A 25409-nucleotide genomic window follows, 5' to 3' on the forward strand; every position below is an offset into this window, starting at 1 on the left:
TGTTGTTGCAACTTAGTTTTAATTTAAAAAGCGATTTAGAGAGCAGTTCTGTCTTGTTTGCAAGAAATCCAAGAACAGGACAAGAATCTGAACTCAAGTAAGTACTGAAAAAATATTAAATTGTGATGTGTACAGTAGAAGTCGAGAATTTAAAAAGAAATTGCATATTATAGCTAAATATAATCTGCAGTGGACCTGGTAGAAAATATGAAATTTGTGTTAATATGCTGCTGAAAATAGTTATTAAATATACTAACCACACTGAACTTGAGGCATATCGCTTCTGATCCAAAGTCCACTGAAGTCAAAAGACTCCACCTGACACCACTAACCTTTGAGATCATGCCCACAGTTCCTAAATCAAAACAAGGGGTTTTTTTGTTTTAGAAGACTGAGGTAGTAGTTTAACTGACTGCACTTTTAGGAAGCATAATTAATTCCTCTGAATAGTAACTTTAAGAATAAAGCATTGTGGTAATGAAAAAAAAAATCCATGCTCTTAATAAGTTTTAATTTTCAATTATACCTTTAGACATTTGCTGTCATAAGACATTTTTTATTTTTCCATTCAGCGTGTAAAGGTTTTCTTACAAAATGTAAGAAATCAAAATATTTCCCTAAAATATTACTTCCAAATAAAAGTATCACTCAAACACACCGAGTTTGCAACCCCCGCTGTCCCTGTAATGCTATCATTTCTGTGCTCATGCTTGCATGTTCCTAGATAGGCAACCTGTGTCTGTGTCTAGCAAGCTCCTCTCTCCTAGAAACAGGTATGCGGTTTATTTAGAAAAAAATAAAAGGTACAATCCCATTTGAGAATTTACAGTACAGAATCACAGACATGCGTCCAACGTTAAGGTTGAAAAATAGTTTTTGTTCTAGGTCTCAGTCCTGTGGCCCTTATTACCATGACTAGTTCATTAGCAGGATTGTACATGTGAGTAGGGGGTTGCAGGCCTTAGTTTATCCACTTCTAACTTTCTCACAAAGGGGAATGGTGGGGGGCCTCTCTCCATTTTCAAGTTTGTTATGATACTCAGACTGGAGGAGAATGTTTTGTTTTATTTTTGAAACATGTGAGTTAATTAGCTAATTAAAAAAATTACAGGACTGAGAAGAGTATCTATTTATAAAAACATCCTATTTTTCTACCCACTCATTACCAGAGCTTTGTGAAACCTGGTGGTTTCAGTTCAGAGGATCTCATGGGAATCTTTTTTCTGCTTCATGTGAGTTCACATATCCTGAGTTTTGCTTTTTAATCTCATTGTTCCTGGAATACATATAACAGTTGAAATAGTTCTGTGTTTAAAAAAAGCTGCCAAAAAAATTCTGCTTTTAGGCACAGAGCAGTATGTTTTCGTCGATCTGCAAGCACACATTCCGCAAGAAAAAGATATACTGAGATAAGGATCACTTTCTAAAATACACTATCTCAAAGAGTTTCTAGAAAGAGAGACCTCATTTGGCCTACTAAGAAAAACAACTCACAACCACCTCTGTTTAGTCAGTTAAATGCTCCTGAAACAAAGTGCATTTCTTTAAAGACACACATGTTCTAGATAAGAAAGGCTCACACACAAGAACAGCCATATTGGGTCAGACGAATGGTCCCTCTAGCCCAGTATCCTATCTTCCGACAGCTGCCACTGCCAGATGCTTCAGAGGGAACGAACAGAACGGGGAAATTTCATGTAAAGCATGACGTTGTGTCCCTGACCATCTTGGGGTAATACCTATTGATGTATCTATCCTCCATCTAATGTATCTAATTATTTTTTGAACATACTCCTCCTTTTCAGTACAATCAGCACTGGAGTACTCAGAGAAGAGAGGCTGATTTTTAAGTCTGCATTTGCAATACAGGACTTACTGGTATCCGTGTAAGAGGGTTGAAATGCTTTTTTTTGTCATGGTAGACCTAGCACCTTCCCCCACAACAGAAGACGATGGAAGCATTCTTCCATCGACCTAGCTGCCAGTGGTTAGGTTGGCATTACTACAGTGCTCAGGGATGTGGATTTTTCACACCCTGAGCACCACAGAAATGCCAACCTAAATTTGAAGTATAAGGAAGGCCAAAGTGTACTGTAGCTTTAGGATGAGCAGGGAGATGTGCTTCAATTCTCTGACATGTATGATACTGGCAAATTATACTACAGCATTTTAACACCAAAGGATACAAAAGTTACAATGAAACAGAACCACCTATTTTATTTACACAGTGCTTTGACATTTCAAGGCAGGTAAAACAATAAATACTGATAAAAGAAAACTGATTGTCCGCTCTTTCTAAAACATTTTCATTAAATCCAAAAGTTTAGAAAGAAGTGCCCATATGTTGTTTCTCTTCTGCTTTTGCCTCTGATAATTTAGCCAATAAAACACTTATTGTTGCTACCGAGGCCTCAACAGGCCAAACCTATGAACCTATAACTCAGTTCTTATTCAGGAAAATTCACACTGGACTTCAACAGACGCCAGAAAACTGGCAGGCATTCAGGGTCTGATCCAGTGCCCATTGAATTCAATAGGAGTTTTTCCGGTGACTTCAATAGTCTTTGGATCAGCCCCCAAATGCTTTCAGTATCTAGCCAGCTAATGATCTTCAAAGGGAGTTTGCTGGAGGAGGGACCTCAGAATTAGGCATGAAAACACAAGAGACAATATTAACAAGATACATTTGGGAGTAAGGAGACCTCCATTATAAAAGAGAACTAAACATCTCCTTTTGTGCAGTGTATGTAGCTCCTGGATGGAAGTGAAAGCACAGTAGAAAGCGGCACCCACCAGCCCCAAAACATTTAAAATCATCAAGTCTATCCATGCATAAATACGATCTGCAAGATGTAGTACCCAATAGTGGCCATACAAGGCATTAAACAGTTTTAAAATTTGGGGCCTAGACCTCCAACCCTTCCTTGTGTCACAGAACGACTCTCATGAGTAAGAACTGTTGGATCTACATATCCTAGATACTTATATGGTCCCCTGTTACCATAATATCTCTGCACCTCACAATCTTTGATGTATTTATTGTCACAACACCCCTGTGAGGTATCTCCGTTTTACAGATGGGGAATTGAGGCCGGCAGATAGATTAAGTGCTTGCCCAAAGTCACACAAGAAGTTTGTGGCGGAGCAGGCAATGGAATTCTAGGGTTCTCACATCCCAGGCTAGCATCCTAACCTCTAGATCACCCTCCCTCCAGTGGATGGGGCATCTGATTGTAGAATGCCCAAAATTATCTTTGAATACTTGCATGCATCTCCCCTCAAAGAGAATGGAAGTCACACTTGGACCTCTGAGAAGGGAAGGTGGTCTTCCCTTCTCAGAGGAACTTTGACTCAGTAATGTCTTGCAGGCAGCAGCTTAATTTCTCTGAACTAAGAGACAGATACAAAGTGATGCCTCTTAAATTTGCAAATTGCCCTATGGCGTGCTCAAAATCTCCAGAGAACTGTACCCTGTACAGAATTTTACTCTGTATAATAATTAGTAAAGAGTATAGTGCAAATAATGCAATCTATTTATTTTAGGCAACATTAGCAAATTTTTAAAGGGTGGCTATTGGGGCAAGACCCTCACCTCTGTTCCTCTAGCTTTCTGCAGGGAAGAAGGCTGAAGTGGTGTAAATGGATCTTAAAAAACCCATATCAGGCCAGGAGGTCCCCATCACGTAAGTATGGCCTACATTCTTTGTTCCCAGATACATACATTTACACTGAGCTGTATGAAAATGCATATTGTTTACTTGCACCCAGTTTACCAAGGGATCCAGATTACTCTTAATCAGTGACCTGTGTTCTCTTCATTACTTACCACTCCTCCAATTTTTGTGTCATCTGCAGAACTTTATCAGTGATGATTTTATGTCTTTTCCCAGGTCATTGATAAAAATGTTAAATCGCATATGGCCAAGAACTGATCCCTGCAGGACCCCTCTGAAAACACACACACCCCTCAACCACGATTGCTCATTTACAATTATATTTTGAGACCCATCAGTTAGCCAATTTTAAATCCATTTAACGTGTGCCATGTTAATTTTATATCATTCTAGTTTTTTTAATCAAAATATCATGTGGTACCATGTCCTTACAAAGTCTACGTATATTTGCATCAATGCTATTATCTTAATAACCAAACTTGTAATTGCATTAAAAAAGCTATAAAGTTAGTTTGACAGGATCTATTTTCCATAAACCCACGCTGATTTGAATTAAACTACCCTCCTTTAATTCTTTATTAATCTTCCCACCAGGTTTCAGTAATACCAACTAGATCAAATTTATGCTAATAAATTAGCTTCCAATTCCTCTTGTTCGTTACTGAGGGTGCTAGTATTGTATAGACAACTAAAGAATTTATTCTCTTCATACTTTTTGATTAATTTTGTTCTCAACATATCAATTTTGTGCAAATTGAGTGCTCAAATCTTCCCTCTTTTTACCTTCCCCTTTTTGTTATTAGTTTAATGCCCTCCAGCCTAGCCCCAAGAAAACTGGTCCGTCTTCTACTAAAATGGAGGTAATCCAAAACTATACAGCTCTTTCTCCCCATAGACGGTGGACCAATGTTCCACCAAGCCAAACCCTCCGTCCAACGCTGCTTCTCTAGAGAGCGGTTCTCCTGCAGAATCTTCTGCCTTCCTTCATCCATGGAACAAAAGGATCTCAGCAATGATCGCTTGGACATACGTCAGCAAACTCAGAAGTGTGTTGAAGAATAAATCTATTATTTGTGAGATAGCACTGACACTGCATCACAGGGTGATATGAACCATCATCAACGGATTCTTACTAGTCATCTTCAGAAGCCTACCGAATCTTAGAGTGACATCTTGTGGCACCTTAGAGACTAACAAATTTATTTGAGCATAAGCTTTCGTTTTAGCCCACGAAAGCTTATGCTCAAATAAATTTGTTAGTCTCTAAGGTGTCACAAGTACTCCTCGTTCTTTTTGCTGATATAGACTAACACGGCTACCACTCTGAATCTTGTATCTTGGCTCTGGGAAGACAGCACACTCTCCTGTTGTCCACCTGTCCTTTGCAGAATGTTCTTTCAATTCTTCTGGGTATTGAATCCCCAACAAGAATAGTCTGTCTTCATTGGACAGATAGAGAACTCTTTAGGGGCAAACTTGATTTTCTTACGGGTTGGACCAAGCTGCCATCCACAGGTATGACCTGTATATCTATTCATTCCCTTGGACCAGCTGGATCTTGAAAGATATCTTCCACACTGAGAACCTGGTATCCTTCTGGAAATGTCGACCTGTACAGAATTCCTCCTGGTCCTCTTCCCTCTGCTGGCCACAGCCTGCCCATCTTTGTCTGTTTCCAGCTGCATAGAATGCCCCCATATTCTTTTCTATGAACTGCCAGGCCTTCTCTGACATTTTCCTCTGTCCAACTCCTTCATGGTCAGCTCCTTTCTTCTTGATTATACCCTGCAGGCAAGATAGGCTGGGGAATGGCTAGTTTGAAAACCCCACTGAGGCTCAGGAATGATCCGGGATTCTGATCAGCTCATTAACTGTGGAACAGCATCAGGACTTAGGTGGCTTTGTGTATGTCTACCTACAGAAACTTAAGTACCTACAGAGTTTATCAGTAGTTGAGTGGTGGTTGTGAGATTTCATTAGCACCTAAATGTTGGGCTTAGGCACCTAAGTACCTTTGTGAATTTAGCCCTCGGTGTTTCCAGCTCCCAGTGGGGTAAAAAGAAAGGGGAGAAGATACACCACTCCCCCTGGAATGCTGCCCAGGACACAATAGTATGCATACCTATGTGCATTATTTTGTTATGTCACCTTCATCTCATCTTCACCTGAAGCAGAACAAGAATAAAATTCTGATCCCCCATTCCCCGCCCCACTCTCCCATCAAAGAAATATTACATTATTTTTGGGTAACTCAGAAATCATTAAAGAACTGCACTTTTGTTTATTTACTATCCTTTTTTAGTGTACTAGGTAGTGTGTCAAAATACTAAGCAACTAATAAAAGGGCAAGATTACTTTTATCAAGAGTCCTTCCTTCTGCACGAGCCAAATAATTAAGAAGGAAGAGATAAATCATGCAGTGGAGGGATGCCAAAAAGAAACTTTGCCTTCCTATTACTCTGAGGTTTACCACATCATATTTAAATGTTTAAACAACAAGAAAGGTCACAGATAGTTTGCTGTCAGCATGGTCCAGCTTCCATCTCTTTAAAGAGGCAGCCTTTATTAAAAAAATGGGCCTTTAGATGTAAAGAGTCCTCTTCCCAACCCAGGTTAGTTATGAGGGGAAGGAGAAGCAGTGGTGCTGGAACTAGAGGTGCTGTGCACACCCTCTAGCTTGAAGCAGTAACACCACCAAATACATGGTTTCCATCATTAGCACCCCCACTATAAATAATGTTCCAGCACCCCTGAGGAGAAGTGACTATTCCTTACATGAATAAAGAAATTAAACCAAAATCTGGGTGCTTGCAGACGTTGTTTAAGTGGATATGCTTTACGAATTATTCGCCCAACCTTAACACATATATTTTTGTTTGTGAGGTGTCTGCAACCATCACAGTCAAATTAACTTTTTTAATACAAATAAATACTTAAAATATTTACATACATACATACACACACACACACACACCCCCTACTGACTGCTAAAATGAAACAGCCAATTTGAAATCTAATGAGGCAAATTGGGTGAGGGAATATCTTTTATTGGACCAACTTCTGTAGGTGGAAGGGATAAGCTTTTGAGCTCCACAGAGCTCTTCCTCAGGTCTGGAGAAGGTAGCCAGCGTGTCCAAACTAAATATAAGGTGGGACAGATTGTTAAGCATAAGGAGTTCACACATGCTGAAGGAGACCACTTGAAATGGGCAATTAAAGGTTAGCAGGCAGTAGAGCGTTTTACAAAGTGTTGTAATGTGCCATAAAACCAGTATCTCTATTAAGTCCATGGTTTTGTGTCCAACAGAGTTATGAATTTAAGTTCCCAGGCTCATCTTTTGAAAGGGTTGTGCAGGTTTCCTTTGATGGCTAAGATTAAGGGATCTGAGATGGAGTGACTGCTTTGTGGAAAGTTTTGTCCCAAGGTGATAATGTTGTTTTCTTATTTTACTGTGAGTTCATTTGAGAGTACAATGATTATCTGGTTTTCCCACACAGTTGTTGCTGGGGCATTTGATGCACTGGATGAGGTACATTACACATTGTGATAGGCATGTGTAGGACCCATGAATCTTTACAGGAATGTTGTGCAGCATATTGATCATTGTAGCAGTGGAGATATGTCTGAAGGCTTTGCAACTGTTGTTCTAGCAAGATCTGGTGCTGCTTTGAGTTGGCGTGTCCTGGTCTGTGGGGAGTTTGCATCTGATCATGAGCATGGCAGGGTTGGGGGGGTGGAGTTTGAAGGCCAGAAGAGGGATAAGTGAAAGATTTCTTGCAAGATGTGGTCCCCATCAAGAATGGGTTGCAAGTGTTCAATGTTACTCCATACAGGTTCCAGTGTGGGGTGGTGGCTGACAAGTAGGGGTGTGCAGAAAGTGGGGTTTTCCCCCCCAGTTCTGAAGCAAATTCTTCTGGTGCATTTGAGTGGCCTTTTCCAGGATGCAATCTACTTCCCTTTTAATCTTAACTGTTTTGTTGTTGTTATAACCCATTGCACTTACAACTGCATCTTTTGTAGAACACTTCCCTTTTTTAGTGACGGCAGTTTTAAGGGTGTATCCTGGACTTTCTCTTTGGAGCAAATTTTGTGGTATCTGAGTGCCTGCCTGTCGATAACAGATTTCTTGGTGTGTCTGGGGTGATTGCTGATCTGTGGAGGTAAGTGATCAGTGAGTTTCTTGTATATAGCCATTTTGGGGGCTCTATTGAAGCTGATGCTGGTGTCGGAGTGTTCTAGATAAAGTTTGATAAATGGAGAGTGGTTGAAATTGTGGTGGAAATCTATGAGGGAGTTTAAGTCATCTGTCCAGAGGATGAAAATATCATCGAGCTATATCGTTGGATTTGTGGTGCATTTTCCCAGAAATTCTTCCTTGTACTGGTCCATGAAGATGCTGGCATATTGGGGTGCCAGCCTAGTACCCTTGGCTATTCCCATGGTGCAGGCAAAGTGTTTGTTGTTGAATGTAAAGCTGGTGTGGGTGACAATGAAATGGATGAGTCTGGCAAAGCATTTCGGGTGGACTTCCGAGCATTATTCATTACCTTGTAGGTATTTAAGCCAAGCTACAATGTTGTCATGGTGAGAGATGTTGGTGTATAAGGAGTTGACGCCCATGGTGGCAAGGATGGTGTTCTGGGGGAGGTAGTTAACGATGCAGAGTTTCTGGAGAAAGTCGTTAGCGTCTTGGAGAAAACTGTCCCTTTGCAAGGTGCGTGGCTTTGAGGATGGTTTCTAGGAGTCCTGATATTCCTTTAGTAACAATGCCATGGCCAAATATGATGGGTCTGCCTGTATTACCTTGTTTGTTTATCTTGGGAATCATGCAATTTGTAATCTAGTAATTTTAGAAGTTTTTATGTACCATACCTGCCTCAGAATCTCACGGGCAATTTGGTGGAGGGGAGTGTTAAGTGTTTTTTTTGTGAAGACCCACACAAACTGGGCACCTTGGACACTGACCAAGTAACTAAATACGGAGAGAAGATGGTGAGAGTGGCGGAAGGATGGTCTAATGGAAAGGGAGCTGAACTGTGAACTCAGGACACCTGCATCTAATCTCCAGTTCAGCCACAGAGTTCCTATGTCTCCTTGGACAAGTTACTTAGCTCTATACCTCAGTTCCCCCTTCTGAAAAATAGGAATAATGCTTACCTACCTTATAGGGGTGTAGCAAGGATAATATTCATTAATTATTGTGAGGCATTCAGATAATGGACAGATGGGGGACATATAAGCATATAGGCCTGGATCCACAAAAGGAACTTAGGTGCCCAGGGGAAAAAAAATCACATGTACAACATTGCAATTCACAAAGCCCGATTTAGGCACCTAGGCTTCTATATAGTTAATGAGGAGGGATGTGATTCACAAAGCCAGCACACTAAGCAGGGAGTCATCTATGCTAGGCAATGGGAGATGCCATCAAGAAGGGTGTGGCCCTGTGCCCTGCCCCTCTCATGTGAATAGGCAAATCCCAGGTGCAGGGAGGCTCCTATCTCTGCTCGTGAGCCATGAAGTGGAGGAAGATAGGCAGAGAAGCACCTAACTTGCATTTGGGACCTAATGCAGTGAGCATGCTCAGAGGCTGCCTAACTGCACACAAAGCCTGGGGAGATGGGGGCGGGGGGGAGGCAGTCCTTCCTTCTAACCTTTAACCCAGTAGTTAGAGCACTCACCCGGGATGTGAGATAATACCAGTTCAAGTCCTGCCTCTGCCTGATTAGAAGAGATTTGAACAGTGGTCTCTCACTTCTCAGGGGAGGCTCCTAACCTCTGGCCTATGGGATAGTCTAACATGGGGCTCCCTCACTCTCTCCTGTTGAAGTTGTTACAATTTAATTATATAATTAAATATTAATTGAGCCAGAGAAAGAGAGACTGACACCATAGCCCAGTGGTTAGGGCACTCTCCTGGGAGGTAGGAGACCACTGTTTACATCTCTTCTCCCCATCAGCCAGAGGGAGAACACAAACTGATGGTCTACAATGTCCTGGTTCATTGACGCCTCTGAAACTTAGGGGAGGAGATAGGCATCTGGACACCTAGAGCAAGGCAGCAGCATGCATGCTCAGGGGAAATAACTTAGGCACCTTAAGAACTTTTACTGCAAAACCTTCAGTGCCAAGTGAGTTTAAGTGCCTATAGAGAAAGACAGTAGGTGAGCAGCAGTTTTGTGGATTACAGTGACACCTAAAAACAGGCCTTAGGTACCTAAGTAGCTTTGTGGTTCCATTATTGGGCATGTAGCTGTGTGGAAAGTGCTACTTGGCTGTCATGATAGCAATAACAGAAGGCAATGGTTTTCAAATGTTTTCATACTGTAGATCACTTCTTAAGACTTAGGTCTTTGTAGATCACATCCTCTTTTACTCCTTCCCTCCAGTAGCCATGGTAACTGATTACATTAGGACAGTATTAAACGGGACAAGACAAAAAGAAATTCACGTCAATGTGATGCTCCTTAATTCTGTCACCTTCATTTTGTATTCGTATTGTTTATTTCTTCTCCCTAGGCATGGGACTTCACACTTAGTAGGACTGAATTTCTACTTATTGTCTAGTGCTCACATTGCTCCAGTCTCAGCAGGTCTCTTTGTAGTTTACTTCTGTCCTGTGCGTTTGCTACCTTCCCAAATTTCACATCAGTCACAATCTTCACCACCGTTGAGTTTGCACCAAAAGAAACTGGGCCATGAGACACAGCACAATCATACAGGCTGCACCCAAGTGTAAATAGCTTCTGAAAACAAAGTGCTGAGCAGACCTACAACTGCAAGAAACATCACTGCTTGAAGGAACATAAGGTACAAGAGTTTAGTACAACCTGTCTGGTAAGACCACTGACCTAAGGCACTGTTTGACCAACTGCCAGTGCTGCAGATGTTTTAAACATCTGGAACTTGAAAGTGCTGCTGTGGGACACCCTCCAATTCTTTTATCTTTCTGTTTCAAACATGACACTGTTTTAAAGCATCTAGAATTTCCAGTTCTGGCTTCCTATTTTTTATTCCCCCTTACACACTTCCACCTCAGCCTCTCAGGTATGTTTGGAAAATGAAGTCCTGGTAGTGCTATTTGGGGTAACAGGATGTTTACTAGATTGTAATATTTCCTCTGTTAAACTAGCCTCTCTAATTTTATATTATGGCTTTACTGGCAATGTCTATTCTGTGAGTACACAAATAGCAACATGGCTATGCAGTCAGAGTAAAGCCCTATTAGAGACTACTTTAAAAACAAATACTGTCTGCTCTGAATGGCCCTTAAGCATGATGTTATTATTCACAAGATTGGGTTTTGCTCCACTGTCCATGGCCAAAATTTTCGCTAGCCGTTCTGTTGTACTGTGCACTAGTCAGCTTCTACTAGGCCCCCCAGAGTTTGATGCATTTCACTAGTGTAGTATGACTACACTTTGAGAAGGATGAAAGTTCTAATATAAATTAAAGATAGTATTAATAAACCTATGTAAATATAGCGCTCCAATGCTTCAGGGTTTCTGGAGAATCAGCTCACACTCTCTCTACTGCATTCACTTGCTTTGTCAATTTTATTGATGGCCTTCATTAAGGGCGGAGGACGGGGGAAGAAGTCACATCCACCACAAAGAACTGATCGTCTTTGGAATGAGATCGCCATCTCATTCTGAATTTACATGGCTCAACTGCTGTTTGCTTCAGAATGCATATAAATCCCACTAAATCTATCTAATAATGGATACAAGTTGCCAGTAATATCACTATTGAGCATTAAAATTTTAAGTGGTTAAAACCGATGCATCAATCTTAAGTCTTTCAGTTGCATTTGAAGTACTGGAGCTTGCAAGGTACAATTCACCACAAGTAAGTATTACAGGCACCCATGAGCCATAGAACTGAATGCACAGCAGATAAAATTCATCCTCTCCCTTCTCCCAAAATAGTGAACAGGTTTTGTTCAAGGAACTAATTTGGGGTTTGAGGCTAGGAGGCGACTCCACTGACCCTGCCTGGTCCTGCTTCAGCAAAGCACATGCTGATTTCTCTCCAAGGAATTCCTCCCTTATGAAGATAACCTGGCCACTGGATCTTTTTAAGTGCTGTCCACGTAGTCCCCTACTGCAGGCCAACTCTAACACTGCTTTCTGCACCAGCCTACTGGGACCTGATGCAGAGCCCAGGTTCAAGCCATGCCCTGTAACACTAAAGCCAAGATAGCCTGGATGCCGACCTTGTTTGGCCACCTTCCACAAAAGGGTGAATTATTCTCAGTATGAAGAATTGAGAATTAACTGTTGGCTTCTGAATTTGCTTCCTGTGGCTGGTTAATGCCACAGTCCTAATATAATTTTACAGACAGAAGGGGCCCAATCCTGCTATGTGTCCATGTGTGACATTTCCTTTGACCGTAGGTAGTTATTTCCTTTATTTTTATGTGGGAAGTTCTCTTTTAAACTAAAAGAAAAGGAGTACTTGTGGCACCTTAGAGACTAACAAATTTATTTGAGCATAAGCTTTCGTGAGCTACAGCTCACTTCATCGGATGCATCCGATGAAGTGAGCTGTAGCTCACGAAAGCCGAAAGCTTATGCTCAAATAAATTTGTTAGTCTCTAAGGTGCCACAAGTACTCCTTTTCTTTTTGCGAATACAGACTAACACGGCTGCTACTCTGAAACCTTTTAAACTAAAGTTGCTTAGATTTCAGATTGACCACAACACCTGCTGTGAAGTTATGTTCATCACATAAATACATAGTCACACATTGTATTAAATGCAGATTGTATAACAACAATATGGCTGTGTTCCATTATGAGGTTGAAAGTTATTAACATAATAAGTAGGGTCATCATTTCAAATGATGGCTGCATGCACATGTAATTAGTCTGTGTACTAAATATTCTGAGAACCAGATTCTGGCTCCCTGACTGATGTTGAATAGCACCTTCCTCTGCAAGCAGGCTTAGTGCTCTGCTTGAATTCTAGAGTAGGTAATTGCGTTCTGCCTACCTAAGCGCTCCCTGTGGTTTCAAAAAAGTATTCTTCATATTTTGTGCTGGACTGATGCGTAATGTTCTTGCGAGCTGTTAAACAGCTGCCATACTTCATGCAGATTTGGGTGAAATTATGATCTTGACAAGTCTGTCTGTGTCTCACCTTAGTTATTTGGGGATCACTGGAGATATTATGCAAGATACATTTAACATTGGCTTAATATTTAAATTAGTATTGAAAATTAAAATATTTGTCATTTTATTTTTCTTCCAAAGTTTCAAGACTGTGTTATAAGCTAGTGACTTGCAAATTATTAAAGAAGTTTCCTGTTCAAAGGAGACAATAGCCATTATTCTCTAATATCACATTGACTTCCCATGGGGTGGGGAAGTGGGAAGTAAAATAAGGTGAAATCACTCAGAGTTGTATTTAATTCCAACTTTTACAGCAAAGTTTCATATCTTAAAAATAGGTTTATGTAAACCTGTGATTAACAAAAGCTCAAGTTAAAACCAGTGAATGATGGCACTATAATAAAAAATAAGGGCTAAGTATTTGAGAAGATACCATTTTAGCATAACCCAGCATGCAAAACAAAGATGAATCCTACTTCTATTTCAGAAATACCAAGTTATGAACAATAATCCAAAAAAACTGCAAATGAAAACATTTACATTCAAGAATTAACTTCTATAGAGAGGCACTAAGAGCTTGTCCTGAAAGGTGATGGGCTTCAGCCCTGATCCAGGGAATCACTTAAGGATGTACTTAGTTTTAAGTTCAATATATATTTGTCTTAAGTAGGACCACTAAGTACTAACGTTTTCGAAGAAAAGCAAGCACTTAAGAGTTTTGCTGGGTCAGAGTGTTCAGCATATTTCAGGATTGAGCCCTAAATAGATATGGAAGTGTATGTGTACTTCAAGATACATCATTGGTGTATACTAGATCAGATCAAAGAAGAATTAAACTTCATAAATGATAACTGAAGACAAATTACAGAGAAATTAGTGAATTTGCTTAAATTTTCTCATCTAAATACAGAGAAAGAGATACATACACATAATTTGTCCATTAAATAATGTAGCTACATATAAACCTTAATGTAAGATCTTAGTTTCAAAAGAAACCGGACAAAAATATTATCTGTTTATTTGGATTTGGCAGGTAAATTGAAAGCCATTGAACTTTAGCTTCAAGATAGAAATTAGTTCACCTGATCCACCATGTCAAGATCCAGAGTCTGATTAGACATTCAGAATTACAATACCACCAAAATTATGCAGTATGGGCTATTAGTCTATACTAATGATACTTACAGTAGGAGTTATATCTTCTTTGTGGGTTCCTCATTTGGTGATGTAATTTTCTGAAGTCACCATCTTTTTGTTCTTAGATACAGCAGTTCCTCCATGGTTCCTTTTAAGTACTGTTTGGAACAAGCTGTTTCCTCATAGCATATTTCCTTAAGTACATATAAATTCTGTGCTTGGATTTCCTGTCCAAAACACTCAAGTATATACAAGAGTCAGTCAGTCAATCAGTAATAAAAAGTACATAGCACGGGGTGGGCAAACTTTTTGGTCTGAGGGCCACATCTGGGTATGGAAATTGTATGGCAGGCCATGAATGCTCACAAAATTGGGTTGTGGGAGGGGGTGTGGGCTCTGGGGTGGGGCCAGAAATTAGCGCAGGGTGCAGGCTCTGGGGTGGGGCCAGAAATTAACTCAGGGTGAGGGAGGGGGCTCCAGGCTGGGGCAGGGGCGCTGGGTGGGGGTGGGGGGTCAGGGGCGCAGGCTCCAGATTGCGCTTACCTCAAGCAGCTCCCGGAAGCAGGGGCATGTCCCGCCTCCAGCTCCTATGCGGAGGTGTGGCCAGGCAGCTCTGCGCACTGCCCCATCCGCAGGCGCCTCCCCTGCAACTCCCATCGGCCTTGGTTCCTGGCCAATGGGAGCTGCAGGGGCGGCGCTTGGGGCGGGGGCAGCGTGTGGAGCCCCCTGGCTGCCCCTACATGTAGGACCTAGAGGGGGGACATGCTACTGCTTCCGGGAGCCATGCGGAGCGGGGCAAGTCCTAGATCCCGCTCCCCAGCAGGCGTTCAAGGTCCGGATTAAAATGTCTGAAGGGCCGGATGTGGCTCCCGGGCCACAGTTTGCCCACCCCTGACATAGCATGTATATGGCATTTTACATCTTCATAGCACTTTACAAATGGTAGCTGATTTCATCATTTACTTTGTTCGCTTTCCTCCTAAAAAAAATTACTGAGGTTCCTTAGTAGATTGAATACTCAAACGTAAATGGTCCAGAAGATTTTTAAAAGGCCAGAAATTCTTTACTGTGAATGAAGAGATCAAAATCATTAGTCCTATTTATTCGGTCTCTCCAGAATATGTACCATTCATGAACAAAACATGTACATGCAGTATGTCATGCAACTGCTACCGTAATAACATCTCAAGTATATTTTAGAGGCCCATGGTGCTTTGAAGTACGTAATGTTTCTGTTCTTTAAAAAGACAAAAGTTATTTTTACGCTCATGAGCTTGCTAAGCGCAGGCTTTTCATGCTTGTAGTAACATTCCTGGAATCTATTAATGTGAACTGATTGAGAAATTACCCAGTCCTCATAGGATTTGATTTTATTGTTCCTTATTACATTTTAATCAATGGGGAAAAAAATAAGTTACCAAAATTTTATTCCAACGTCCAACATATTGTAAATACCCAAGAATTACTTGAAGGAAAAAAATCTCTCTTTGGCTGCACACAGCTTTTTGCAATGCTCAGAAGTTATAGATTTGAAGCATATTATGTTTATGTAAGTTCCAGGGAAAGAGAAAAAATATGCCATAGAGTTATACATGTTCATCTGTTTAGAAAGCAAATTGCTCTGGTACACTGAACCTATAGAAACTGGTATGTGTCATATCAGCCTAAAACCTGTAGAAACATAAAATTGCCATAGTAAAGTCATAACAAAAATACAGCTGAGCAGTACTATTTTAGGTAATGTGGTGATCTAGTAGTAATACAATCTGTTTTGGAATTTCTAGGCATATCATATTAGATTTTTGAACATCTGGTTTTAATAGGTCAATAAATGTGATAATACTCATTATACACTATTTTCCAATACAATTTCACAATGCAGACATTCATCTACAATAAAGGCAACTTTGCAATCAGAGAAAACTTGTTTTGATGTATTCATTATTTTGTGACTTTCAACTGTGACCATACATTTCCTTGTGCCTAGTCAGTAATCCTTAGTGTATATTTGCATACTCTGGATGAGGCAAAAATCATCTGGAAGCTTTGCACACCATTTAAATCTGCTATTGGGCCCAATCTTGTTCTCACTGAATTCAAAGGGAGTTATGCCACAGATTTCAAAGGGACATAGTTTGGGCCCAGTTCTTCTGAACAGAGCCACACACGGTAAGCTTTAGAGCAGGAGTGGGCAACCTACGGCCCGTGGGCTGGATTCAGCTCACGAGTCATTTTAAGACAGTCCGCAAGCTCCCGCTGGGGAGCAGGGTCTGGGTTTGCCCCGTTCCGGCGCTCCAGCCGGGGTGCAGGGTTGGGGGCCGCACCACAGGGCTCCTGGAAGCCGCGGCATTGCCCCCATCTGGCTCCTATGTGCTCCAATGGCCCCCTCCAGTGCTCCAATGGGACCTGCAGAGGCTGTGCCGGAGGATGGGGCAGCACGCAGAGCTACCTGGCCGTGCCTCCGCGTAGGAGCCAGAGAAGGGACATGCTGCTGCTTCCAGGAGCTGCTTGAGATAAGCACAGCTTCGAGCCTGCACTCCTGAGCCTCTCCTGACGCCCCTACCCCAGCCCTGATCCCCCGCCCACCTGCCAAACCCCTCAATCCCAGCATGCAGCACCCTCCTGCATCCCAACCCTCTCATCCCCAGCCCCACTCCAGAGCCTGCATCCCCAGCCGGATCCTGCACCCCTTCCCACACCCCAACCCCCTGCTCCAGCCTGGAGCCCCCTTCTGCACCCTGAACTCCTCATTTCTGGCCCCACCCGAGAGCCCACACCCCCAACCAGAGCCCTCACCCCCTTTTACCCCCCAAACACCAATTCTGTGAGCATTCATGACCCACCATACAATTTCTATTCCCAGATGTGGCCCTCGGGCCAAAAAGTTTGCCCACCCCTACTTTAGAGCAAAATATTGTGCCACTGAGCAACAGTATAATATTCTGTTTGTGAACTATCTTTACGCTGTCTTTTGTTGTGGTAATGTAGCCATTTCTAAGTCAGTCTGATTAGCGTTTTAGCATTCCAACCGTTTCTAGCATTGCCACTTCTAGTGATTTTATGAGTCTTGTGATATTTGATGTTTTTCTTAACACCTCAGCTCTTGGAGTAAGGTAAATGCACAAGGTTGGGAAAGAAAAACATGAATCCTAAAGTCTCAGAATCAAATAAAGAGCTCCTAACAATTTCTTTTACTCATGACTTTGGGGGCCTGACTAATGATTTTTGAACAGTTGGGGTTGGTAATACTGGGTTTTAAAGTGTGTGTGTGAGAGACTGTGTAAGTCAGCATTATAGTAAGAATTGCCCCTGTGTTATTTGTTAGTAATTCTGTGACACAAGTAGCTCTGCAAGTGAAAGATGTTATTCTATTTTCTTCTTTAAACAGAGCAGCTCAAGTCTTGTTACAGACCCAGCTGCCATTTTATGTTTCGGTTCAGATACAAAATGTTACTTTGCTCTCACTTACTTTGAAATAAAGGTAAACTAGGCTGAACAGGCATTTTTCTCCCTCTCTGTGGAACACACAAATGTTTTAAAGGCTGCCCCTGAAGCGGCAACAAGAATCTGTCCCATAGGAAACCATGCACCAGGACTTTTAGGTTATAAATAAGTAAAGATATTATTGGACCTGAAGTACATACTATACTAGTGAGGCATTGCAGATGCTAAGCTAGTGTAGTTCATGTTGCAATTCAGAGGTATAATTTACTAATTGTTTTTCACAGGACATGCTTCTGTGCTCTAATTCTGCATGAGACCCTTGACTTGTTTATTTAGAAGTGAAAGGATTCACCTGGACTATTATTATATTTTCTTTATTTAAACAATCAAATAATTTCACTATTAGATATACATATACAGGGCCTGTTAGTTAGGCACAGTTGCAGGTCTCATTTCTGTGAGCAAGTGCCACAAGTATGTGTGTGAATCTGGTACCTGTGCGTTTGAGAACCAACTGTGATTAGTCGTGTATGGAACAAATCAGATGGAATACTCCTTATTCATACGAAGTGATAATCGGGTTAACTCCACTGGAAGTTAGTGGAGTCTCACTGGTGTATAAATCAGTTTGAGAGGAAAATCAGGCTTTGTGATCCTATGACTAATTAACCAAATTTTCTGAAACTTCAGGAAATGCAAGTTTCACTCAGAGAACATGTCCTAAGAATCAGTGCAGACCCAACTCTGTTTTATTTGAGACAGAGAGAGCATAAATCCTGTTTTTAGTGCCAACAACATAACCTTAACTCTAGCATTGCCACGGCTCTGTCATAATCTGGGATTTTTAAAAAAGTCTTATCAGGAAAACTGGTAAAATAGCTCTCCCCACATTGCAGCAACACTGCAATTTAATTTTGCCCTGCTCTTTGCAGCTTGATCCTTTCCTTCCTTCTCCCCCACCCTGCCCTCAGCAGCCCTCTAGTCTCCTCTTTAGAAAGATATTTACAGCAGTTGGCCCCAGAAGTCATCAATGTCAAACAGGACCACTAGAGCAAAAAGAAACGGGTTCCATATGTTTGTCACGCTTTATGAAACAGTTCTGCTTAGGTTTGTTTTCTGTTGGTTTCTAATGTTTACTTTAATGTTCATCTGTGGTTTTTCCAGTGTCCTTTACAATTTGTGCATGTGTATTTTCTGCAAGTAGGAAACATTTGTTTGGATCTAGTTTATCAACACTGAAACCCTTAAAACGTCAGCGAGATCACCGCAACATTTTTTCCTTTTCCACAAAGAGACAAAGTAAGTTGATTTGCAATTACCTTTACACTATTTTCCTTTTTGACTACATCTTAGAATGAGAAAATATGGTGACTTATTTGCTCAAAGTGTGACATCCACATACTCTGTGGTTCTAGGTGTGTTAGGAATACATGAGTCAGTGTTCTTGCACTCTTTCAGTATTAATGGTCCTCTTTACTGTGCTCTACCTTTAGACTGCTTATGTTTCTCAGCAAACAACCAGGGAAATAGGTAAAACAAAATACTCTTGCTGGAAGGTTGCAGCATAACACTATTTTATTTCTTAGAATTCAAAAACACAGGAGAAACCAAAAACAAACCAGACACACAAAGCAGGCTGCTCCCTAAAATAGAGAGGCACAAGTTACTCCACCTTACTGTAGGCTGTCTGTCTGCAAAGTGACGGCTCCGAGTCCCAGGGTTTTCTACAGAGCTCCCCAGCCTGCAAGCAGGACTAAGGAACCCCCTGGCTCTTAAAGCTATAGATTGCAATTCCAACACAGTCCTCAATATTACACCACAATAATAGACCCCAGAAGCATTCTCTCTCTCTCTTCGACTGCAGTAGTTAGCCTGCCATCAAAGTAAAACATTGGTTAGTACCACCTTAGTTGGCAAAAATACTGCATAAAAATGGTTCAAAGACTTGAAAGTGTATTTTTGGTTTTCTTCCATAAGCCCATAAAAACACCAACAGGTTTATAACAAATGAGTCACACAAGTTACCCTTCTCAGAGGGGGATAACAAAAGCCTTTCCTGTTTACACTGTTCAGATTTTGGTCTCACACCTTAACTCTCCTTTGTGATAAACTATCACAAAGGAGAAATAGATAACATTCCCCTCTTCCTTTTTATAAATCACAAGCCTGTTAATTAGCCCCAGCAGGTTCCCCATTGCTAGGCTAAATCTTCCTCACCGAGAGGAACTGGACTCCATTCTGACACCTGAAACAATGGGCCAAATTCAAACCTGATGCATTTGGGTACTCTTCAGCTGAATTATACCACGTCTGAATTTGGCCCATTTGGTTGTGGGAAGGAAAATTTGGCTCCTACTCTGGATAAGGATATTAACTTGCTCTGCACCAGAATGCAGGGTATACACTTCCCATGACCTTTTTTTTCCCCCCAAAACATGCCTTCTAGGAAATATCAGACTATGCAATGGCTATATATAGTGCCAATGCTACGATGGCTAACAAAACATAGGATTCAAAAGTGTTCATCATTGGCCTAACTCTGCTCCTTTTGTGGGGGAGGGATAGCTCAGTGGTTTGAGCATTGGCCTGCTAAACCCAGGGTTGTGAATTCAAACCTTGAGGGGGCCATTTAGGGATATGGGGCAAAAATTGGGGATTGGTCCTGCTTTGAGCAGGGGGTTGGACTAGATGACCTCCTGAGGTCCCTTCCAACCCTGATATTCTATGAAGTCAATGGAAGAACAATGATTTTGAAAATCCCAGCCATATGGTCTACCAAAGATATAAGGAAATAAATGAGTCTTCTGGAAATTGTTTTTCTTCTTAAAAGCACTATGCTACCAACAAATAAATAAAAATGAGGATACTTTATACTTCCCTAACGCCTGAATTAAATCTCACACCACTACAGCCCTGAGGTAAGCATGAACTTCTCCCTTCTTACAGATGCAGAAACTGAGGCACAGTAAGGTAAAAACCTGCCCAAGGTTAAACAAAATGGCAGAAGAAGCTACTGAACCCATATCTCTAAACTCCCACAAGGCTTCATGTCAGCTAAGCAAAGCCACTTAAAATGGGTATCAAAGGAGGACTAATAGCACTGAAAACCAACACAGACTGATCAAGAACATAAGGAGAAAACAAAAGAGAACCAACCAGCTCTGAAAGATGTTACGCTTGAGCATTAGCAGACTGCACCAGGGAAGAGACTATTTCCAAAGACAAGTAAGTACCTTGCTCTCTAAAAGATCACTTAAAGACTTTGAAAAGTTGCAGAAGAATCTTATCGTCCATTGTGGTTGTGAAAATTGACTGAGCTGTGAGATGGTCTCTAGTAGCCACGTCTCAGACTTCCTAGGGCTTTAAAGACATATACATGCTAAATATTTATTTTTTAAACTATATTATACTAATGTGTACTTTGTGCCTTGACTTTTTAAATTTGTGGACCTGTTCTATGCTAGTTTAGATTAATTTTAATATTGTTTCTCGCGGTATTGTCAGGTATATTTTGTTAGTAGAATCTTCTCAATCCTCCCAGAGTACAATATCTTGTAAATGGTTTCTGTTCACCTTCAGTGTTACAGCAGATCTGCAGAACCATATTGGTTTCAGCTGTTGACACTGGTGGCCCTAGACATAAGAAACTATTTATGCAGCTGTGTCTCTTTGTTTTCACTTAAAGAACTAAAAGAGAAAACCCCCTACAGGAACTGGAGATGTGAATTTTAGCTGCAAAATATTTTTTTAAGTCATATACGTTGGGCACATGTATTAGCAAGAAAACAGTTACACAATAGGAGGCTAGTATAGCACAAAGGCATAATTTCACTGCTTGTGGGCATTCAATGAAAATGAAAGGTGGCAAATTCAAAACTGGTCAAAGGAAATACCAAAGGGGGATGCTGAAGCAAATACTTACCAAGCTTCATAGAGAAATTGGACACTGATATGAAAAACAAGAATATCCAGAGCTGTTATAGATAGTGCTTACAAAGTGTATCTATATAGATACAGACAGGGAAATAAAACCCCATATCAATGCTTAAGTAAATCTCTATTTGCCCAGTACTGAAGTCAGGCTTAGAGGCCTGTAATTGCCGGGATCACCTCAAGAGCCCTTTTTAAAAATTGGCGTCACATTAGCTATCCTCCAGTCATCTGGTACAGAAGCTGATTTAAATGATAGGTTACAGTCTACGGTTAGTAGCTCTGCAATTTCACATTTAAGTTCCTTCAGAACTCTTGGGTGAATATCATCTGGTCCTGGTGACTTATTGCTGTTTAATTTATCAATTTGCTCCAAAACTTCCTCTAATGATACCTCAATCTGGGACAGTTCCTCAGATCTGTCACCTAAAAAGAACGGCTCTGGTTTGGGAACCTCCCTCTTATCCTCAGCTTTGGAGACAGATGAAAAGAATTCATTTAGTTTCTCTGCAATGGCCTTATTGTCCTTGAATGCACGTCCAGTGGCTCCACTGGTTGTTTAGCAGGCTTCCTGCTTCTGATGTACTTTAAAAAAATTTTGCTATTACATTTTGAGTCTTTGACTAACTGTTCCTCAAATTATTTTTTGGCCTTCCCAATTGTATTTTTACACTTTATTTGCCAGTGTTTATGCTTCTTTCTATTTTCCTCGTTAGGATTTAACTTCCACTTTTCAAAGGATGCCTTTTTGCCTCTCACTGCTTCTTTTACTTTGTTGTTTAGCCATCGTGGCTTTTTTTTGGTTCTCTTACTGTTTTTTAATTTGGGGTATACATTTAAGTTGAGCCTCTATTATGGTGTCTTTAAAAAGTTTCCATGCAACTTGCAGAGATTTCACTTTTGGCACTGTACCCTTTAATTTCTGTTTAACTAACCTCCTCATTTTTGTGTAGTTCCCCTTTCTGAAATTAAATGCTACAGTGTTGGGCCATTGTGGTGTGTTTCCTGCCACAGGGATATTAAATTTAATTATATTATGTTCACTATTACCAAGCAGTCCAGCTATATTCACCTCTTGGACCAGATCCTGTGCTCCGCTTAGCACTAAATCAATATATAATTATAGTGGCATTAATGTACATTTCAGCTTTACAGTTGAGACAAGGGGGGGTCGGGGGGGGGCAGAAAGTTTTTGTCTGCTAGGCAGATCTGCAGTATGCTCTTGACTCCTAAAACAGGCAGCAAGAAAGCAGCAGACCTGCCTCATGGTGGAAGCCTCCTTATGTAGTTATAAAAGGGCCAGATTTTAAAAAAGGTATTTAGGTGACTAATGGGATTTTCAAAAGCATGGGTGAAGTTAGACATCTATGTGCTTTTGAAAGTCCCATTAGTCACCCAAATACATTTTATTTTAAAAGCCTAACCTTGGTGATAGAACTAGATTGGGATAATATCATCACTGGAAAAAAAAATAAAGTCAAGAGGTAATTTGAGCCCCAAAAGATTGGCTAGTCATAAGATAAAAAAGGGGGCCATGTCACTACCTTAAGTTATCTCCAAAATATTTTATGACCACAAGTTTTTCAATCTAGTCTACTTCTCAAATTCATCAGTGGTGTCCTGCAGCTACTTTTATTTTTCCTGGAGTAGGACCATGATCAGTAATTAATTTGCCACATGTTGAAGTTCAAAATCATGTATTGATTTTGCTGCTGAAAATTAAAATACAACTGTTAAATCTCAGTAACGGACCCAGTCCTAACTAGAATCTTTCTAGTGTAATGTATCTATTTATGAAGTGTACACAAGTCCTGTTTATCTTCAGAGGTGGCCAAATCTATACACATGAAATTCCACTTGCAGAAACTCAAGCTAAGACACAGAGTCCAACTTGAGATATACCAGAAAAAAGGAAACTGCTTCTGGTATTTGATCTTTTTTTGCTTATTCTCCTATGCAGCCCTCATCCACCTATGTGGGAAGCCCTCCCTCCCAATTCATCAGCCTTTCATCACACAGATGTAATTGTTGTCAACACCTAGTGAGGTATAGCTCTGGAGGTTAATGCTAACAGCTGGTCAAGATTTTTCCATTTAACTGCCTCCCCCCCCCCCCAAAAAAAAACACAGTAATATGGGGGTTTTTTTAACTGAAAACTTTTGCAAAAATCTTGCCATTTTTCTGAATTTTTGTTGAAGTTTATGGCACTCAGTGGCAGAAAAGGAAAATAGGGCAAACAAAAATCTAAATTTTGCAACACATTTAAAAACACAAAACAGAAACAGTTTTTTAAATGAAGAGCTCTACTTCTCAGACAGTAGAATCTATAATCAATGTCCATTAGAGCCAACTCATCTTCTAGTTTCAGTCCAGACTAAAAACAACTGAGGGTCTCCTTAATGATCATCCAGGTGCTGTTGATACATCCAGCCCTTTCTATGAAGAGAGTTTCAGATAAAAATACATTTGTAGAATTCATTCATAAAATGCATTTCATTAACCCAGTTGCCATAACAATACATTGGGACATTTACCCATGCTCAGGATGTCTAAAACATGAAATTCTGATTAACAGATCCTCATTATGAAATGGAGGAACCCATCCACCTCAGTGAGCCTTGTAGAAACAAACTGTAGTGGGTGGACAGCTCATCCCTATCCCAGTTCACAGAGCTTCTTCAAAATAATTCCTAGAGCAGATCTTTTAGAAGAAATCCAAATCTTGATTTAAAAGTTGTCAGTGAGGAAGAATTCACCATGATCCTTGTTAAATTGTTCCAATGGTTGATTACTCTGACCATTAAAAATCTATGCCTTACTTCCAATCTGAAAAATTATAGCTACCACTACTTTTCTTTTTTTTAAAATTGATTCTCAAGGGCTCCAAACCCTCAACTCTTCCTCAGGCAAACCTTTCATTGCAGTCGCTGGGAGTTTTCCCTGAATAAATCTTCAGTAAGGACTTTGTTTGGTCTATGTGCTGGATTGGCTGATGTTATAAATCTGGTCACAAACAGTAAGTCGCATGAACTCACATTGCTTTTAAGGAGAACAGTATCTTTTAGGACAGTTTCCTGCAACTATTCCCCCTTCAGTGTTTGTTTTGAACCATTTTGGCATCGCTCCTCAGTCCATCTACTAGAAGTATAAAAACATTAAAAAAAAAAAATCTTAGCAGCTTGCCTGTTTGAAGAGGGGTGAAAAAACCACATTACCTACCGTTGTTCCTTGAGATGTATTGCACATGTCCATTCCACTGTATGTGGATGTTGTCCGAGAATTTTCTCTTTCAGTGGTACCCATCAAGGCAGCTCGCGTGCCCTTGCCATCGTGCCCTACTGAGTGCTGGTATGGGAGGATGGAGCAGACCCCAAGCCTCCCCTCAGTTTCTTCATCCAAGACAGACTCCATCACAGAAAGGAAGGCAGGTGGGACGTGAAATAGACGTGTTCAACACATCCCAAAGAACAACAGCTGTGGAAAGGTAGGTAAACTCTTTTTCTTCAAGTGATTGAACATGTCCATTCCACTCTGGGTAACTCACAAGCAGATTAATATGGAGGTAGGATCCAAGTCTACCTGAATAGGGACTGTAGAATAACCTGTCCAAAACTGTTCTCATCCCTGGATTGATGGAAATGGCACAAATGAGCACCAATGTATGAACTGATGACCAGGTTGCTGCTTTACAAATGTCTCAAATAGGTACTTGCACTAGGAAAGCTGCTGAAGCTGCTTGTGTTCTAGTCAAAATGAGCCAGTACTCTCGGCGGGGGCGTGACATTATCTAACTGGTTGTACTCACAAATGCAAGAGGAAATACTCTGAATGGAAGCCAGTTTACCTTTCACCCTGTCTGCAAATGTGACAGTTAACTGAGCTGAGGCTCTAAAAGATCTGGTGAGGTCCAAGTAGAAGGCCAACACTCTCCCCTCACATCCAAACAAATGAAGCTTCTGCTCATCTGTATACATATGAGGCTTCAGGGAGCGAAGAAGAGTTGACAAATAAGTGGCCTAGTTAATGTAAAAATTGGGAAACCACCTTTGTCAAGAACTTTGAGTGAGGGCAGAGGTAAACTTTATTCTTATGGAAAACTGTAAAAGAAGAA

The 25409-nt window shown here is 40.8% G+C and overlaps 1 protein-coding gene across 1 annotated transcript in view; it reads right to left on the reverse strand.

The window, feature by feature from the left end:
• KCNK2 (potassium two pore domain channel subfamily K member 2) overlaps positions 1–25409 on the reverse strand; it is a 206922-nt gene that overhangs the window by 154390 nt on the left and 27123 nt on the right. Inside the window, exon 4 of the mRNA XM_043543656.1 lies at positions 13973–14163. Coding sequence (XP_043399591.1) covers positions 13973–14006 — 34 coding nt within the window. The 5' untranslated portion in view covers positions 14007–14163. The remainder of the gene's footprint in view (positions 1–13972; positions 14164–25409) is intronic.

This window comes from Chelonia mydas, chromosome 3 (assembly GCF_015237465.2).
Source record: "Chelonia mydas isolate rCheMyd1 chromosome 3, rCheMyd1.pri.v2, whole genome shotgun sequence".
Taxonomy (NCBI): domain Eukaryota; kingdom Metazoa; phylum Chordata; order Testudines; family Cheloniidae; genus Chelonia; species Chelonia mydas.